This window comes from Cornus florida, unplaced genomic scaffold (assembly GCF_030987335.1).
Source record: "Cornus florida cultivar Cherokee Brave unplaced genomic scaffold, ASM3098733v1 CherokeeBrave_3.0.0_Hap2_Chr08, whole genome shotgun sequence".
Classification (NCBI taxonomy): Eukaryota; Viridiplantae; Streptophyta; class Magnoliopsida; order Cornales; family Cornaceae; genus Cornus; species Cornus florida.
In genome coordinates, this window is record NW_026775578.1 from 28,606,616 (window position 1) to 28,627,048 (window position 20,433).

Consider the following 20,433-nt stretch of genomic DNA (forward strand, 5'->3'; position numbering starts at 1 on the left):
ATGCAATAGTTGTATTACATAAGGGTTTAGTTTGGTAATTTTGTACCACTAACAAATCCAACTCTGACACACCTGGTTATTTTTTAAAAAAAGTTGTCTATAGGTAATAAAGGGAAACCTCGGGGGTTGTCAAAGTAGTTCACCCTAGAAAATTCTAATTCCCCTAACGGAATCAATCTTCGAGTGATTAAGTAAACATTAAGCGGTGATCTGTATTTTTTAATTGGGTAGGTATAGGATATCCAAAGATGACTTTTCTGTTTAATTAAACAATAAATCACACAATGAAGCTATACATATAAATACATATAAGCATCATTATTATATACATCACCCAATGATGTGATATCCATTTAAGTGTGCACGATAACACAATTTGAATATCACTTAAAATATTATGTTCCACTTAAAATGAGGTGAAATTTTAAGTGACACGGATCTTTCCCATTGCCTAACACCTCAAATTTCTACAAGCGTCAAAAAAGTTCTCAATTCACAATAATTACTTAAACCCCAAGTCACATAAAGCGTGAGCGTGAGCGAGAGCCAATTCGAGGGCAGGACTGTGAAAGCGGCAAAACTAAGTCACAAATAGTGAGAATAGGAGTCAGAGCGCGTGCGAGAGTGAGAGCGACACCCGTTGAGAAGGATTGTGTGACTTGGCTTAAAACTTCAGCACTTAAAGTTCAATTCATAAAAAATTTAGTGATCAATTTTCTGTTTTATCAAAAGCACTCTGTGATCCCAATATGCACTAGCTCTCTTTCGCTATCCTTTGCACAGTACGTCTAGAACCTTCTAGACTGCCTTGGTTTCACACTAGCACATTTTTTGGGATCATCCATTATCCTACATGTGATACTTTCCATCTCTAACCAGATTCAAATACAATAGGTCAGGTGTATAAGGAATCATCTTGTTTTAATTACATTGACAGCCCTATCTTGATTATATGATTTTAGTAATTTAACATTAAATGAACCAACTTGTTCAACTGGGGTGATAATGGTGCCGCAGAAAACTTCCACCACACAATTTTCTATTGCTTAATAATGGTTATTTTGTAATTTGAATGAAACTTTAAAACTTACATCTTGTATGTTCGTCAACGTAGCTGATCGCCACTGTGAAGGGTCACCTAAGAAAACTCAAATCCCACTTGTACATGAGGTATATAAGTCAACTGTTGTGGATTTTTCCTGGTAATTGGAACACCACTCGAAGAAGACCCACAAAGAGTCTCTCTCCCCTCATAACCAAAATACCCACGGAGCCAAAATTCCAAGACTCAAACTAGGGCTGAACACACTTCCAAAATTGATTTTGATTCTGAACTCAATCCCCAAGCTCGAACTCACAATCCCAAATCGAACTCGGCATCCGGATTGTGATTCTGAAAATCCCAAACTTCGAACAAACAATGCCCACATATACACTTGCATATATATATATATATATATAAGAATCCAACAAAATCCCAAAGAGAGGGATTGCGGTGCTACAGACCACAGAATCAGGAAAGAAAAAGAGGGATTGGTTGCACAGGGGAAGAGAGTATGGATGGGTTGTGTGGTTGAGAGGGCGTGCGATGAGAGAGAGAGAGAGATCGTGGTGGGCAATGTTGTGGTGGTGGAGGTGGCAACAATGGGGGCCTGCAGTGGTGGTGGAGGCGGTGACAATGAGGAGCCAACGGTGGTGGAGTTGGTTATATATGTGTATATATAATATATACATTAGTAATATGTGATTTGTGTGCTAAAATTGTAAGGGTTTTTGTGTGCAAAATAATATGGCTCAAATGGTCATTTTATCTTGTCTATAAAGTTTATTTTGTCATTTAGCTGCACAAAAGGGTATTCTCAGCATATTACTTATCAAAAAAAAAAAAAAAAGGGTTTTCTCAGTATTTTATTTTATTCTTTTAATTGAGCTAAAAACAGGGGAGGTATAGGTAGGGTCGACCAAACCTCAGGGGAGGTTGACCAAAAAAAATTTATAAGTTTAAGCTGTAGCCTGTAGGTAATAAAAAAACCTGAAGGGGTGTCAGGGTAATTCACCCAAATATCTAAATGATTAAATAAACTCAACATATTCATGAATATCACAACATATCATAATCATCATTCATGAGTTAATGCCATTATGTCTACTACTAAATTTAATACTAATAAGCCATCTAGTTGGGCCACTTAGGCGGCTATCAAACCAATCATAATATTAATATCAAATTAAGCAATGACTAATTCATCGACAATGGTCATCAAGTAAACCATCTAAGCATTATACAAACACACTGTAAATATTTTCTCCCCAGTCACATATATTGAGCAATGAGTTACACGTATATAAAGAGAACAATAATATGTATATATGCACAGATCCTCGAAGCAAATAAGAAAAAAAAAAATGTTGAATGATTTGAAAATCATCTTACACATTACATACAATAATATATATGGTTTTATTCCATGACTTGGAGTTTCATTATCAAATCAATCAATTTAGAATTATTCTTCTTCATGTATGTATGGGTGTGTACAGTACACTCATTTATTGTACATGTTAAAGCATGTAATTCTGGAAACCCAAATTCTAGCATCTTCAACGCGATTCCCATATAATTCTAGAAGTATAATTTCTAAAGAGACAAATACTATATAATCGCAACAGCTGATTGAAATGTACCAAGACAAGAACGTGAAACTTGTGACTCATCACAAATTTCTCATGACACAAATACTATCTATATATACCATCTTAGTGGAAAATGATGAGTTCCTAAACCATGCTCTGATTTTACATGTTGGTTGGTTAATAATAAGACCGAAGAAAACGAGGGGTCTTTGCCCAGTTTTGTGGTAGATTCTAGGTTATAAGAAACTGAAGAAATAAAGTTCTCTCTATCTCTCTCTAACTGTCTCTGTGTATCAAACTAGGGCTTCTGAAAACGGGACTGGACGGACAGGGGGCGGGGTTGGTTGTTCCATTCGTAGACAAGGATGGGAGTTGAAGATGACACCCGTCCCAAGTTCAGGACAGGTACGGGAATAAGTTATGTTAAACGGGGCAGCAGCTAGTGCACATGCCAGGATATCCCCATTGCCATCCCTAGAGGAGTCATCCACTATTTAACTAGTTGAGTGCAAAGGACACGTGGCAGCAGCTAGTGCACATGCCAGGACAACTTGTGTAAAGCATCATGTGACAAACATGTTCCTGTCCTAGAGAATAGAGGTACTTTGTGCATCAAGCAACAAAAACCTTAAAATCCCGTTCTGAAATAATAACCTCAAGATCACATCAGTCCTCGTGAACCATACAAACATAAAAATGTGTCCAGATGCACATGTTCAGAGATGGATTTTGGTAGGATGGAATAATGGAGATTAATCTGGAGGTTGAATTGAGCCAACTGTAGGAGATTAAACAATATAGGAGGTAGATTAAGCCAAAGGAACAAGCTCTGAATGTAGAACTTTGCTCTTACAAGCATGGCTGGAGGTCCAAAATCAATGTAATGTGTGCATTAACTGGGTACCATTGTGAATCATCCAAGGAGGAGTATATAGTGGAGATATGAAACCTCTCGCGATCCTACAAGATTATGTGCTAGCCACAGATATTATACAGTACATCATAAAAAGGACTGGAAATTGGGAGGTGACAATTGGTGAGAGATGGCCACGCCATGGAGACATTGCATAGCATAATATGCCATAAAGGCTACTATTTTGGAAATGTATGACAGATGAGGCATAGCATGTCACAAATGCTACAATCACGGAGACATGGTAAGGTAGGTCTGTACCCATCACATGATGGGATTCTATTGTTTGATTTTACAAATGTTACTCCCCAGTACCCAACAATGTGGTGCACTAATAGGTAAATTGAATGAAAATAAAAATAGAAAAGTAAGAATGCGGGTGTGGGTGTGGGCGTGGGTGAGAGAGAGAGAGAGAGAGTACTCTTTATCAGCCACATCTGCATTTGGTAGTGGGAAGAGGGGCTCGGTATCCCAGTCTCGTATATAGAGTGTACCATCAGCAGTTGCCTTGGTAATTACCTGATTGGAGATAATAAACTTAGAATAATTAGTACTAAATTATTAACGTCACTCTGAGGTATTAAAATTGATTACTATAAGCAACAGTGTATCATAGTGATATAAATCAACAGAGAAACAATGTAGTTACTAATTAACCTTGCACATACATCTACAAATTCAATCCAGGGATCAAATTATTTTCCCCAAAAAACAAAACAAAATTCCCCTATCATAATGACTGCCAATAGCAAAAAAGTGACTGCACAAAATAAATATCAAAAAATAAACCTAAAATTAACTCATAACCAATTTGCAGTAATCCAAAAAAATTAAAACAAAAACTTTAGATTTGAAATTTTAACGCAAGGGATACTTGAGACGTGAGCATAGTTGTTAAACACGCGTCTACGCTCCAAAAAAGTATCAAGCCCATCAAGACTCGGCCCCTTGAGTCAAAATACGTAAAACTCCCAGGTTCACACTTTTTAGCACACCCTATGCTTAAAAAGAACGGGCCTCTTATTTCGAGTAAACTACACTGAACTCCACTGAGGTTTGGCATAATAACAAGTAGATGAAACTTATGCATTTTTTGGCAGCGTGTGCCCGAGGTTTGACCCCTTTTTGCAAAGACCTCCCCTCCGTACAAAACCAGTACTTTTTGTCAGAAAAAATGGTTTAAGTCACCAAATTACCATCAACTAATAAGTTAAAAAGACCCTATAATCCTTTATAGTATCATCAAATTACAGGAAAAAAAAAAAAACCCTTTGTTCCAGAGACAAAAATACCCTTCTCTCTCCCTTTCTTTTTCTCACCACCCCACCCACCACCACCAGAAACAGAAACTCATCCTAATACTTGCGAAATTACAGAAGTCAATATATTATAAATAACATCCCTATATATTATATATACGAGTAAAAGAATATGATTCATTATGGAACTTGAGGATCTCAGATGGGTCGATGATGGTAGTGGTGCTGGGTTTGAATGGATTGGTGATGGCGGTGTGGGTTGGAATGGGTCAGCAATGGTGGTGTTCTTGGATTCCAACTCGGTCAGCAATGGTGGTGTTCTTGGGTTCTGATTGGGTCAGCGATGGTCAATGATGGTGGTGGATTCCGATTAGGTAAGCGATGGTGGTGTTCTTGGGTTCCAATTGGGTCAGCAATGTTCGATGATGGTGGTGGTGTTGGGTTCGAATGGATCAGCGACGGTGGTGTTCTTGAGTTCCGATTGGGAATGGTGGTGTTCTGCAATTGGAACAAATTCCTTATCAAACGCCAATAGGTCGGTGAAGGTCGTGGTGTTGGGTTCATCAAACGCACTTCTAAAACCTGTTACCATTGCTCTGGGCTACGAACCATTCTGAACTCGTACTGCAATGGTAGAAATACGGATTTGGAAGGCGTTGAGATAGTGGTGGTGGTAGGAGGTTGAGTGGTGGTGGCGATTGCAGGATGGGGTGGGCGACTGAGAAATGGTGGCAATTGTTGGGGGTGGTGGTGAGAGGTGGTGGTGTGGTCGGAGGATGGTGATTGTCTCGTCCTCCTCTGACATGACATGCAGCGACAGCTGGTTGCACCACCGTCGACGGCATAAATTTCCCGATCGACCCAGAATTGATTTGCAGATGAGGGACCAGTTGCTGGGTCCATGCTTCTCAACCACCTCTTAAGAGGAAGAGGAGAGAGAGAAGGGGTGGTTTGGTGGTAGTGGCGGAGGGAGGAGGGGCACGTGGTTAAGGTGGTAAGAGGAGGAAGAGAGGAGAGAGAACGATGGATTGGAGGAAGGGAAACCAAAAAAAAATTGTCTGAGCCATATGTATGGGCAAAATGGTCATTTGCCATTCTCATTTTAACAATATAATAATAAGGGTAGTTGAGTAAATTCACCTCAAAAAAAGACCAAATCTGTCATAAGGGGATCTTTGTAAAAAAATGACAAACCTTTTGTTTACTTGTAGGTCATTTGTCATTATCATTTTAACAATAATATTAAGGGTAGTTGAGTAAATTCACCTCAAAAAGAGACCAAATCTGTCAGAAGGGGCTCTTTGTAAAAAAATGACAAGCCTTTGGTTTATTTTTAAGTTGTAATTCGGCCAAAGCTCAAGGGATGTTGTAGATTTGATAGAATTCATGAACATATGGTTGGCTGCTTACATTAATTGAACCCGAGAATTTTTATATTAACATAATTATGTAAAAAAAAAATCAATGTGATAATTTTTAATGTTGCACATTTTAAAAGGGATTTGATTTAGTTAATGCATATGCAAGGGATTATTGCGTTTTGATTTACTTGATTATCTAAGTTTGGTTGTCGATTAGTTGTTGTATATCATGAAATGTTCTAAATGAACATTGATTTAATTAAATTTGAATGCAACCTGAACAGATAAAGTTCAGCAAACCTATAGAAGTAATATGATAATAAAAAATAAAACTTCAAAAAAATGATAATTCCTTTATTTGATCTTGATTAATTTGTGTTGCATCTTCTTTTTTTTCCCTATACTTAAATAGAATATTTATTTTATCACACACACAACTGACTTCTATCCGCCTTGTACTTGGGCTCCAGGAGACCTTGCTCCCTTGGTGCCTCATTGTGCCTTGAGGTCCACGAGCAACTCAAACATTTCTTTGTATAGATCATGTATAAATCAACAAGACAATAATAATGAGCACCATGAGTCCATGACGAAGAAGACAACAATTATGAGGATGATGATTTACCTTGGAAGAGAAAGAGAGACAGAAGGATTTACCAACAGAGGGGGGAGGGGGGGAACATATTGATTGAGGTAGTCTTCACACTGAGAAAGTTCAAGAGTGAAACAATCTCTATATCATTTTTGTTGAAATGGAGAACGAAAATACTGGAGTTCCTAAAATACAATTTAGTAGTGGGTCCAGTGGAGGAAAAACTATTGGAGGACAAATCCATCCTAACATGGAAAAAATAGTAAAATATCAGAACCAGAGGAGGAAAAACTATTGGAGGGCAACATTGACAAAATTATAAATTACTTCATACTATACCTACTTACTGCTACAGATAAAGTAACGCAAAATACAAGAAAAAGTCCACAGAGAGGAGGGGAGGGGGGGGTGGGGCAATTGTGAACATTTGGGCTGACAGTTGACACGCTTGAGGATGCTGGTTCAAGTTAGCCAGAAAGTCATTTTGTAAAAAAAAATAATATGAAGGTAAGGTCTGTCTCTAATCATTCTCTCCCAGCATGGATGGGACTAGCACTGGCAAGCAAAATTCCAACAAACTATATTGCTTATCCGGGACCTAATGTTTGCAAGCATGTTTTGGATTTTTTGCATGAATATCAACAAACCGTGGCATAGTAAAGCAGAAACAATAAGCATGAGGTCTAGTCTAGGACATTTGCCAGCAGAACTCAAATCACAAAAAAAATTTCGAGAGTGTATAGAATAGGGGAACTTCGTGGAAATACAAAAGCATTTAACATCAATTATTCAATTCCAATAGTCAATTCCTCCACTTAGTGTGGTATTCCTCTTTTAACCACGTAAGACATAGGAACCACCATAATTTAGTTAAAGATGCACGAAATTGCTGGTGAAGCAGACCCTTTCTACCGTGGGGGTTTTGTGCATGTGTGCGTGAGGGTGGGTGGGCTGGAGTGCGTGATTACTTTCTTCACCATGTTATTCTCTATAGCTTATCAACATACTCACAAATACACAAACAATATGGTAATGTAGTTATGCATGGGAACTTACTGCGTCAACTACGCACGAGAACACAACATGTTTATCCATCTCCACAACTAATTAATTAAAGATAAATAACTACCAACCAGAAATTTTTTTGCATTAATGGTATCATGGCATACCTCTTTCATGATAACTTGGCAAGTTGCCGTTTGTGAATCATCCTTGCATCGAGCCAAAGCCCTTTCCACATAACCACGCAATGACTTGGGGAACATACCAGGCTTTAAGCAGCACAATGTGATACCATTAGTCATTAATCCTCCATTCTATCCAGTGCAACTCAAATAGAAAATATGATATGAAATAAGTATAAAAAACTTTTTTATCTGCAATTTTTTTTTCTGGTAACTAAACATCCCCAGTAAAAGGTCACTTTTCTAAAATCCAATCAAATAATTCAATTCAGCCAGATTGACTGCTCTATGCATTTGAAAAACATAAAAATATGGGCATCAAATACGTATAGTGTTATTCCATGACTGTTACTTGGAAATTTCCCAGTCCTTCAAAGTAGAATCGTAAATGGAGGTGAAATATGTAGGCAATACAAAATGAAATTCTATGACTGACTTCTATTGATAAAGGAAACACCTTAAAGTTTATTATACTTATAATTACTCAAATAATTTCAATTTTCAAAAGAAAGTTGTTAACATCAAATAGAAGGCGGGAAGGAAAAAAAATAAAAATAAAAAAAGGAGGAGGAGGAGGAGGAGAAGAAGAAGCAAGATATTCCTAACCAAATAGAGTAATAGAGAAACAGATCAATCCACTTTGACTCTAAGCTTAAGGACTTAACAAAAGCAGAGCCCTCGTTAATCAAACATGCTGACCAACTCTTAGCCTGTACAGCATCCAGGGAAGAATCCCAAATGTCCAACATATGTATATAACTGAACCCAAAAAATCGTAACATCACTTTAACACTACAAGTTATGATTTCCCAGGCATAGAAATGCACAGCTGACAGGACATGTATTGCAATGCAATTTAAGGGGAATCCTAACATTTCATGTACTCATGCAACATCTGACAAAATTAGGGCCCATTGTATTGAAAGCGCGTATACCTAACCTAACATTATTTTTGCAAAAGTGGCTGCTCTTGTACTCAACCATTGAAATTTTTTTCTTGTAGGACAAACATTCTGCGAAACTGAATACATTCATTTCAAATGAATGCCACATTCAACAACACAACTCATTTGCCCCAACAACCATGCCTTGGTGTTATCTTGGTAACTACTACCACCATGACAAACATGTCCTTTTCAGCTTTCTCTTTCCCTTCTAGTCCCTAACTTCATCACTCCATACTAGTGCAGTCACTGAATGCGTGGTGTAGATGAATACCAGGTCAAATTTATTTCAGCCAGCCCCTATTGGGGCGAATATCCCAACTTCAATAATATGTACAATCCTTATTCTATCTTGCCTAGCATTTGATCCCCTTCCTTCCTCCAGAGCTATTCACTTACATCCATCTCACTAGTAACATAATTTATATCCCCTCCATTCCTTAATTAATGCCACTTTGAACAAAGCACAAATAATTACGAAACTTACAGGTCTCACATTTCAGTGCACATTAAGAGTAGTTCTCCAGTATTACCCTCCCCTAATTTTATATTAAAATTCAGAGAAATAGAATAAATAGAAGCAAAGGACATTATAAAAAAAGTAAAAAGTACTTCTTAGCTTAAGATCTATAGTGAATAGGGCTGCAAATGAACCGAGTTGTTCATGACAAGGACAGGCTCAACTTTGAACAAAGCACAAATAATGCCACTTTGAACAAAGCACAAATAATTACGAAACTTACAGGTCTCACATTTCAGTGCACATTAAGAGTAGTTCTCCAGTATTACCCTCCCCTAATTTTATATTAAAATTCAGAGAAATAGAATAAATAGAAGCAAAGGACATTATAAAAAAAGTAAAAAGTACTTCTTAGCTTAAGATCTATAGTGAATAGGGCTGCAAATGAACCGAGTTGTTCATGACAAGGACAGGCTCAACTTGATAAGGGCTCAACTCAAGCTTGTTTATTTACTAAACGAACCGAGCTGAAACAAAATTTCCAAGCTCATTTATCAAAGGAGTTAAGCCCAAAAAACCCTTGGCTCGGCTCATTTACTTCATTAATGTTTGTGAACAAATTCGATGGGCTCGTTAAAGAAGACATATAAATACAATTAAAAAATCAAAACCCTAATAACCTCATCTCATTTTCTTACTTGTGCCTCCTGCAGAATATCCCCCTTCCAAAACTCACTATTCTACTCCCGTCTCTCCGGTCATCAACCACTTTACAACCGGCAAACAGTGATCGTCATCCCCCGATGAGTCAGATCTCTCTCTCTCTCTCTCTCTCTCTCTCTCCAAACATCACACATCACGGGAACTCAAGCATACCTTTTCTCTCAGCTTCTTCAATAACTTCTCTTGATCTCACCTTCTCTCTCCAACAAGATCGAAATTCCAAGGCTCCACCACTTTGTTGCCCAAGCCACTCCTTCCAAAACCTAGGATTCTGTGTGAGTTCTCTCTTGAAATTTCCTCTCTTACACAAACTTTTAGTGTAATGATGTATATATTGATTTTTGATATTAGATATCATCTGTTGTATTTTATTGATCGGTTGCTTTTTGGTTGCCATTCTGTTTTGGGTTTGATTTGATTAAACTTAATTTGGGGCTTTTCTTTTTGTTTAAATTCAATGTTGACAGGCACTTCATTATTTCTTTGATAGTTCATTGATTACTTTGGGTTGTCAGGAATTCTTTATTAGGGTCTACGGAACCACAACAACTAGTTGGTTTTTTTCTCTTTTTTTTTTTTTAATTAGTTGTTTTATTACATATGATATGTGTTTCAATATTTAAGCCAGTCCAGTGCGGAGAACACAATTTTGAAAATGACTTTCTTCTTTTTTTTAAATAAGATAAAAAAAAAAAAAAAAAAAAATCAAATTGCTTTAGCGTCTCTGAAGAAAAAAAAAATTTAAAAAGGAAGTATCTTCATTTTTTCTAAAAATCTTTTTGGAAAAAATATATATATTTTTTCATGAGTATTAATTCCTTTATGCTCAGCTATGTTAATTTTTCATAATCAATCTTGATCTCAACTCTTGAGCTCAAGTTTGAGCTCGACTTTTAAAACTGTTGGAGAATATTATTATAGGAACCTCAAATTACTCCACAGAATATTGCTCTAAGAATATTGTGGGACGTGGGAGTGATTTTACTCTATGATAAAATATGATTGGAGTGATTTGTGAGAGTGATTTTTGTTAACAACCATCTACTTTAAAAGCTTAAGCTGTTAGAGAGGGTGTTGCTTAAATATATATATCCTTCAACACGCCCCCTCACGTGTGGCCTTCTTTTGGTCCGACACGTGTCTTTCAATTTTTTGATTAGGGTGACGGTGAGGTTTGAATTCGAGACCTTTGGCTCTGATACCATGTTAACAACCATCTACTCTAAAAGCTTAAGTTGTTAGAGAGGGTGTAACTTAAATATATATATCCTTCAACAAAAACTAAATGAGCAATCGAGCTCGGCAACACTCACGATCAAGCCAAGATCAAACATGCTCCTACTTGGCTTGGCTTGGCTAGGCTCATTTGCAGCCTCAATAGTGAAGAAACAAGATCAAACAAAAAACGAAAGAAAGGAGGTCAATATTGTGCACAAAGAATGTGTGCTTTTAAAAAAATTAGTAAATGTGCACAACTTATGCTATTGACATTAACAATAGTTGGAGACACATATTTCTTATTGCAGTAATGAAGCTTATAGTAACAAATTTTAATATGATACAATCTATCATCTATAATTCAGGGAGGGGAAATCTATCATCTATAGAAAATAACCCATGCATATAAAAAGGATGACCTACAATAAGTACGTAGGTCATGCTTTAATTATCAGCGAAGTGAAACCTTGTATGGCTTTCTACATGCAAAGTCAGCAATTTCACAATGAAAAATAATGCAGAAGCAGGGTGTAGCAAAAATGCAAAGAACTAGCAGGAGAACAGGAAAAAGTTGACAGTACAACATGCCGTGGATCACATACCAAACAAAAAACACGTTATAAGCCGACAGATACTAGATAATTAGAAATCATAACCACATCTCTCTCGGATTAACAAATTGCATATAATATATCTTATCAGCATTTGGCTATCTGCATTGGAGTTTGGACTAGTTTAAGAAATAAAACAACTCGATGATCAAAAGGCAGAATACTTCACTTATCCAGAAGGGAATTAAAAAAAAAAAAAAGGCAGAACACTTCAAAATGAGTCTTAAGCAGAAGATATAAAATTTCAGGTTTATCACAAAGAATTTTCCAACTGCATCAGCCAACCTCCAAATCTACAGTGCAATTATAAAAAATAAATGTTGCCAAAATAAAGTGAATGTTATTTTACAATAAGTCAGTGTCTCACCTTAAGAAGAGAATCAGCAGCATCATGAGACGACACTTTGTCAATTGGCTTTGGCATAGACACACTGATATAGGCTGGTTTTGCTGTTGCACTGGTCGTAGAGCTATCCTTATCGGTTTTTGGTAAACTCAAGGGCAAATTTGAAGCAATTCTAGGATTTGTTGGAATCTGCAGTTTGCTTACCCTGTGCAAATCTAAGGGTGGAACAGTTTGTGGAACAGTTTGCAAGGAAGGTTGATAACTTTGAGGCACCTGCTGGGTAGCAGGGTATTGCATATTGGGTCCTTGAGGGCATGCAGTCTTCTGTTGATCCTGAAAGCTGCCATAAGTAGGATTTGAATCCAAAGGATTTTGAAACTGTGGTTGTTGAGGACTAATATTGTGATTCGTGAGAGCTGGAGCTACATGTTTCCAGTAACTATCATGGACACCACTATTTACTGCACCAGGCTGACAAGAAAACCAAAAACAGTTAAAATATCAACTGATAAAAAGCATATTTCTGCTGTCTGATGACATGCCGTGAAACATATACAACTCTACTTAATTGTTCAAACATGGGTGCGAGCGAATAAACAAGTATTCTACCATTAAACCGAGTGACATGCACAAAGTTTTCAACACATCATTACCTACCAATTGGAAAGAGTAATTTAGGATAAATTTTAATAGATTTTTTTTTTTTTTTGATAAGATAAATTTTAATAGATTTTCAAAGATAACATAGGATAAGTTCCCTATCATCTTAATGACACCCAAAGTCAATTCCTTTTTGTTATTGTCACAACCATCATCATCATTCTTGCCTTTATCCCATACCAACAAGGTCGGCCACATGGACTCTTCTTTTTCCAATCTTTTCTATCACAAGTCATTTCTCCTACTAGATTTAATTTTTTAAAATCATTACCTATCACTTCATTCCATGTTAGTTTTGGTCAACATCTTTGCCTTTTACACTCTGCAAATCAATCTTCCTCTCCACACCGGTGCATCTATAGGTCGATGTTGAATATGTCCATACCCTCGAAGTCTACTCTATCTTATTATCTCACTAATAGGCGCTACACCTAATTTCTCCCTAATCTTTTGATTATTAATCTAATCTTTCCCAGTTATTAGTAGCATCCATCATTCAAATTTCTGCCACATGGATGCGTTGTTCACGTTACTTTTTTAGCACCCAACATTCTGCTCCATATAAAATAGTCGGTCTAATGACTGTTCTATATACTTTTCCTTTTAACTTAATTGGCATTCATTTGTCGCATAAAACACCACTAGCATTCCTCTACTTGTCCAATCTATTCCAATTCTACTACTTAGATCATCATCAATCTCTCCATTTTTTTGCACAATTGATCCTAAGTATTGAAAATAGTTGCTTTGAGTTTGAGTAATGTTTTGCTCTTGAATTTTTATTACTGTATTATCATTCTCTATAGCAATACTAAATATACATTTCATTCCATGTATTCCGTTTTAGTTCTACTAATTTTTAAACCTTTTGACTCTAAGCATATCTCCAAGCTTCTAATTTTTTTGTTAAAGTTTCCGTAGAACTATCCAATAGCATTATTTCATCCGCAAATAACATGCAACATGGAAAGACTCCGTGCAAGTCTTTCGTTATTTCATCTAATGTTACCATAAATAAATATGGGCTTAGTACCGAACCTTGGTGTAATCCTACTTTTATAGGAAAATCATTCATCTCCCCCAAGTACGAACCCTAGTCTTAGTTCCCTTATACACCCACCAGATCATGCCTCTAGGAACTCTATCATATGCCTTCTCTAAGTCTATAAAAACCATGTGTAGGTCTTTTTTCTTATTTTTTGATAAGTTAAAAAATTTGGACCATTTCTTGATTTGTGCGCGTCATCCTTGCACAGGGGCCATGCGTAGGTCTTTTTTCTTACGTCTACACTACTCTACTAACTGCCTTAATAGGTATATGGCCTCTGTAGTGGATCTCCCTGGCAAAAATCCAAATTGATTATCGAACACAGTACATTCTTTCCTTAGTCTTTGTTATATTACCCTTCACATAATTTCTTTGTATGATTCATTAATTTAATTCCTCGATAGTTGCTACAATTTTGTACATCTCCTTTATTTTTGTAAATTGGTAGTATGGTACTTTTTCTCCACTCATCAGGCATTGTACCTTCCTCTAAAATTTTATTAAATAGATTAGACATTCAACTCCTACCCTTCCTATTGTTCTTCATGCTTCTACAGGAATGTTGCCCGGTCCTACTGCTTTATTGTTCCCCATTTTTCGCAATGAATTCTCTACCTCGTTCCTATTGAATATATGTATCACACTAACATTAGGCTCATTATTCTCAATATCAGAACTGGGATATTCCTCATATAGGAGTTGTTGAGAGTACAATTATTTTCTATTATTGTACCAGGCATAAACCAATACAAAACAAGTAAAGCTCACTTAACATCTAACAATCTTTCCATCATCCACATTAAAAAAAGAAAAATAAGACAAGAAAAAAAAATACCAAGGAAGAACATTCTAAATCTTTCCACTTATCATCAGCCCTACTCAAGAACAGGAAAGGTATTGTATCTCTTATTAGATAAATTCCTTAAATTGCTTTAAGAAGTAGGAAGTCATTCGTGTCTACTTGACACCCTTATAGAGGAACCTAATGAACGGTTGTTACCTACACATCTTCATCGTGTCTGATTAAATCCTTTCCTCTCCAAAATATGGTGAAGGAACTTTCAAATAAATAAAAACTTCCTAAAAATCGGTGTATTCGTCTTAATTTTAATATAATGAAAAAACTATTCTTGCCATCATTATTGGAGGCAAAGGCATTAATGACATCAAACAACCTCTTACATACATCCACCGTATCTTTACAATTCCCTTACTCTTCAAAATATAGTCAACTAATTTAGGGAAAATATATATATAGTCAACTAAATTTAAAAACAAATAATGTGATTCAAAGTCAATGTATTCATTATAAACTAAAATTCACTAATCCCCCCCAAACGAATTTATTAGCCATAACACGATGGCACAATGCACACCAAACTCAAATCTTCCCACCTGCGTAAAGAACAGGATATCAACAAGAGTTCTTCTGATACTCGGACAAGGCGCCTAAAAGAAGTTTGTTGGACAATTTACAAGGCTAATAAATCCTAGAACCTCTATCCTAACCAAAGCAATAGATCTATTTTCAGGGCTTATTTACCAGCACCAATCTGTTTGCACCCTACTCTAAGATTCATAGGAATAGGAAATAGGAAGTCGCATTATTTTTACAGTTAGGAGCAAACAAATGATAAATAAACAAGATTTATGATCAAAAAATTAGAATAGTCGATAACTAGGGATGTCAATAGGAAAAATTCAGGGCGGGTCACCACTATCCCAAACACGCTCAGGAAGAGACTTGGAAGTGGTTCCAATCACCCCACCATGCATATGTTTAAAAAAAAAAAATTTCCAAAGAAAAATTAATAATCATAGTCACCAAATTTCTCAAGTTTATGGTTAAAATTTAAAATTATCATCAAAAACAATGAAAATAATGAAGTTTCTAGCTAGTAATATAGCATATATTTATATATTTTATTACTAATCAGAGTGGGTTTGAGTTTTTAACACTCTTCCAAACTCAACCCTACCCCAATTAGTGTGCAGCCAAACCCGTTTCAATAGGGATGAGGAAGACGAGGTTCCACCGGGACAGATTACATTGACACCCGTGTCGATGATAAAATCGTTTGTGTATTTATGACAAACTACACATTTAGCTGAATCAAAGTAATCTCTAGCTTATTTTTTCCACTTCGATGAAGGAAAGAGAAAAGGAGAGCAAAATTTCACGCTCCACCACATTTTGAGAAGGTTAGGCCAAGCAAGTGTCATGCAAGCACTTACCAAGGAGTGACACGGACACATAGCGCGTCTCGTAGGGCGTTTCTATTCTAGAGTATTTTATATATGTATACGACACTCTAGAACATTGTATAGTCGTGTGTATATGTTAAACATATGAGATGGAGGGAATGTCTTGCTTCATTATTCGAAATGTTGGATTGTTTTGTTCTCACACGTTCATCAAGGATGTGGATGCCTTTACATAGGGAATTCATTTGCATCCAGTTGGGCCAAAAACAGTCAAGATTAAGTCCTCAAAAATGACCTCAGAGAGTTCTAAGAGTTGTAACAGATCTTTTTCTTGCCAACAAGTGTAGAAAGTTTGTGTGGGTCAGCGTCCCTAGAGTGAGCATGAAAATGAGACCCCTAAAACAATAGTGAGGCAACAACCATTGGCACGAGCGAGCTGACATAGGTCATGTCACAAGGGTAGACAGCTTAGGTGCTGTACGGCTGTGTCTAGGCCTGCAACAGAAAGCTGTCCTTCATGCCAGACCTACTGCTCAGTTGTGACATCAATGAGACCAAAAAAACGGATGGAAGCGTCAAGGGTCCATTTGATACCAAGGAGGTTGGACACCTTTTTTTCTATAATCCCTGGGTTTGTCCAAATATTAATTTTTTTTTTTATAGTATAAAATAATTTAATTAAATAATTATTTTTATACTGACTGATGGAGTGGGGATTCGAACCTGGGCCTTTGACCACAAGCAACACATGCCCTACCACTGGGCTATCACACCACATCCACCCAAATATTAATTTCTTTTAACAGGACAAATTTAAAAGGCCAAAAACAATTACTTTAATCAATATATGGATACATATATATATATACACACGTGTGTTTTTATGTGTATATATGTATATAATGAATCCATTTTTCATACGCATGCAAAAGAAATCATTTTTTTTTTTTTTTTTTTTGATAATTATGCAAAAGAAATCATTTAACTTCTAATAAACTGCACAAGAAGTAAAAGTCAAACCTGCGCTGAAGGCAGTTCAGAAGAACTGGTTTCTGGCCTCCAAGAAGGGATGAAAGGTGTAGAAGGCTGGCTGAATGAAGCCGAATACCCAGAAGTAACACCAGGAACAGCACACCCCAAATTAGATGTACTAGTTGCAGATATGTTCTCAGTCCCAGGAGCACAGCTAACTTCGGTTTGGCTATAATAGTCTGCCCATTGTTTATATTGTGGCTGATAGTATACTGAAGCTGCGGTTCCAGTCGTTGCAGTCGCAGTAGTAGAACTATAAGCAGCACTTGAGTCCTGTGTGTAATTTAGGTATTGATGAGATGTGTAACTTGGATAGTTTCCTTCATTCCACAAGTTGGTCTGATTACTGTAACCGCTACTCGTGTAACCTCCAGATGTCTGATAATCACCAGTATTGTAGTAAGTGTTTGAATAACTTGCAGGCCCAGCATAAGACCCTGTATTCTGAAATGAGGGGGGAGGCTGATAAGGTGCACCTGTGCTTTGATATGTTCCTACAGATTGAGGGTATTGTTGACTAGATTGATGCTGATAGCCATTGTAATAACCTGTGTATCCTGTGTTGTTGTATCCATATGCATCAGCATTTGGGTAGACTGCATAATTATTATATTCTTGTGGTACATTTGCTGCTCCAGAACTCGAAGTAGAGGCAAGAGAGGCAACGACTGAGCCATCTTGAATGTTCCTTGGGGGAGGCTCTGCATTCTGATCTTGGCGGTAGCTAGAATTAGAAAGAATCCCGTGCTCTGTGGAGTAATTCTCTGCCCTATGCATGGCCCATGATACAGCCTCAGGGCCACTAGACGGGGTATAATATGATGATGTATGTCCTTGGCCAGAATCAACAACCTGATATTTCTGAACCAAAATATTATAATAACGTCACTAAAATGACCATTCAATGATACACCAATCAAAAGATGCATTGAATAATTGAATAAAGGCAACAAACCAAATGCATATAAAGGCATATACGTACAGAAGAGGAAAAAAGGACTGATAAAACAGCTACTAGACTAGTCGTACTTTATGGGCAGAATGTTGGGCACTTAGGAAACAACATATGCATAAAGTGAGTGTGGCGGAAATGTGAATGTTGAGGTGTGCAGTAAGACTAGAAAGTATTGAATTAGAACTGATCAAATTCGTGAGATGGGTGGAGTAGCATCAATTGGAAATAAAATGAGAGATAATCAGTTAAAATGGTTTGAACAAGTGCACGGTAAACCTTTAAATGCGCCAGTTAGGAAGAGTGACAATCTTCATTGAGTGTAATACTAAGAGAAGAGGAAAATCAAAGTTAACATGAGTAGTGTTTGAGCCCGTTTAGCATTGTTGTCAGAATAAAATAAACGCTTTTATTGTTGTTGGTAAAAAGAATGTTAGGTGTTTGGTGACACATTATATTAAGTATCTTCACAATTAAATTATTTTTGAATTTATTGTGAAACAATATTTTTTAAAACGCTAATTTTATAATAATATCCCTTAATAGGATTTTACCATATTTGATAATAGCAACTTTATAAGGAAGGAGTGTAATTGTCTTTATACAAAAATAAAAAACGACAAAATTGTCTAAGGAAAAAGAGTTACTCAGAACGCAATTTTAAAAGCTCAAAATCCGGGCTTCATTTAAAAGCTCCACTGAGCTCAAATTGGTAACTATTACAAGCGCTTTTAATGGTTACCAAACACATCTAAATGCAATTTTTCAAAATAAAAGTGATTTTAAGTAGTTGAAAAGCAATCCCAAATGGGCTCTTAGTAAGAAAGGCTATTACAACATACGGTGTGACTGAGACCGTGGCTTTAGATAGAGCGGGATGGAAAATAGGATTCATGTAGCCCATCCCAAGCAATTGCAAAAAACAAAAAGGTTTGGACGATGTTGTAGTATCAGGGTCGATACAAAACACCATGGAATTTTACTGAAAATTATTGACCCTTGGTTTAAATTACAAACCATTGAATGCGATAAAAAAGAAACAGATTGATTACGACTACTTGAAAGTCGCAACATGAAACCTAAATTTACTCTATTGCTCTAAAACTCTACCCTTTACAAAAACAAACTATACAAATACCAATAGAACTAATGAAAGCCAGATACATAACATCAAAATTTTGGAAGGGAAAAAACAACAATGTTCACTTCAGTTTCTTTTAACAATTCATTTGCTCCAACTATGATCTGTTACTAACTAGATTTCATCCCAAAACCTAAGTTTTGTGAGCCTAATAAGCAAAAATAACAATTCATAATTATTGAATAGACGTAATTATGTAAACAAAAATGTATTCATATAGGTAACAAATATATAATTATAAACACATTCACACAAACTTGTATATATATACACACGGAGAGAGAGATAGTTACCTCGAGCAAATTAGGGTCCACTGTAGTTACGGTGTCAGTAATACCTCCTTGATTCATCATTTCATTAGCATCCTAATTCATCGACAAACAATGCAATGAACAATTCAGTAAACCATGGTGGTAGTTAATATCGTCACTAAGTTACGGAAATAGTAAATTTGTCCAAAAAATAATAATTTTATTATCTAAGTTGCAATAAACCACAGAAACCCTAATCGGCTTCGTGCAACTTACATCAATCTGACCCTTCAAAACAGTCAATCGCAGCACTCGAAATCAACTTTCGAAAGCAGTACAATTTTTTGCCGCAGATTTGGTAGATCGAAACACAACAATTTTGAGATCACAAAGAACCAAAAAATAAGATAAAAAATTAACAAAATATGTATGTGTATACGAGTATAAGAAAGATATAACAAATCAGTGTATGATAAACAAATTTCAAATTTTCATGAGACTTCGATGTATGTCGTACAAACAGCAACAGGGGAACTCCGATTGTATTTGCGAGAGAGAAATAGAGAGGAGAGAGAGAGATATGCAGGGGGGAAGAAAGAGGGAGAGTGGTTCAGCCTAATGTATTTGTTGGGTCGTGATTAAGGGCTTGGGGTGGTTTTGGGCTTAACCGCCTATGGCATGTTTTAGGCGGAGAGATTATATATATGTATATTTTATCCCCAAGTGTAAATGGTTAGAGAGACTATTTTTTGTTATTTCCAACAAAAAATTTATATATATATATATATATATATAGTAATAACAAAACTACTCTTACAAAGTTTTGATAATGACTTTGATGTATGTCAACTCCTCTCTCAAAGATGAAATAAGGGAGGGTATTGTATAAAATAGTTTTT

At 36.3% G+C, this 20,433-nt stretch overlaps 1 protein-coding gene across 2 annotated transcripts in view; it reads right to left on the reverse strand.

The window, feature by feature from the left end:
* LOC132271004 (SAC3 family protein A) overlaps positions 1–20,214 on the reverse strand; it is a 29,962-nt gene extending 9,748 nt beyond the window's left edge. Inside the window, exons 1-6 of one of the 2 annotated variants that reach the window (XM_059772222.1) lie at positions 19,811–20,214; positions 19,577–19,648; positions 17,179–18,051; positions 12,267–12,716; positions 7,929–8,030; positions 3,969–4,066 (exon numbers count right to left, since the gene is read on the reverse strand). In XM_059772222.1, the coding sequence (XP_059628205.1) occupies positions 3,969–4,066; positions 7,929–8,030; positions 12,267–12,716; positions 17,179–18,051; positions 19,577–19,636 (1,583 nt within the window). In that variant the 5' untranslated portion in view covers positions 19,637–19,648; positions 19,811–20,214. Of the gene's footprint in view, positions 1–3,968; positions 4,067–7,928; positions 8,031–12,266; positions 12,717–17,178; positions 18,052–19,576; positions 19,649–19,810 lie in introns of those variants that run through there. The other variant, XM_059772223.1, reaches the window with a different exon arrangement.
* Positions 20,215–20,433: the final 219 nt, after the last annotated feature.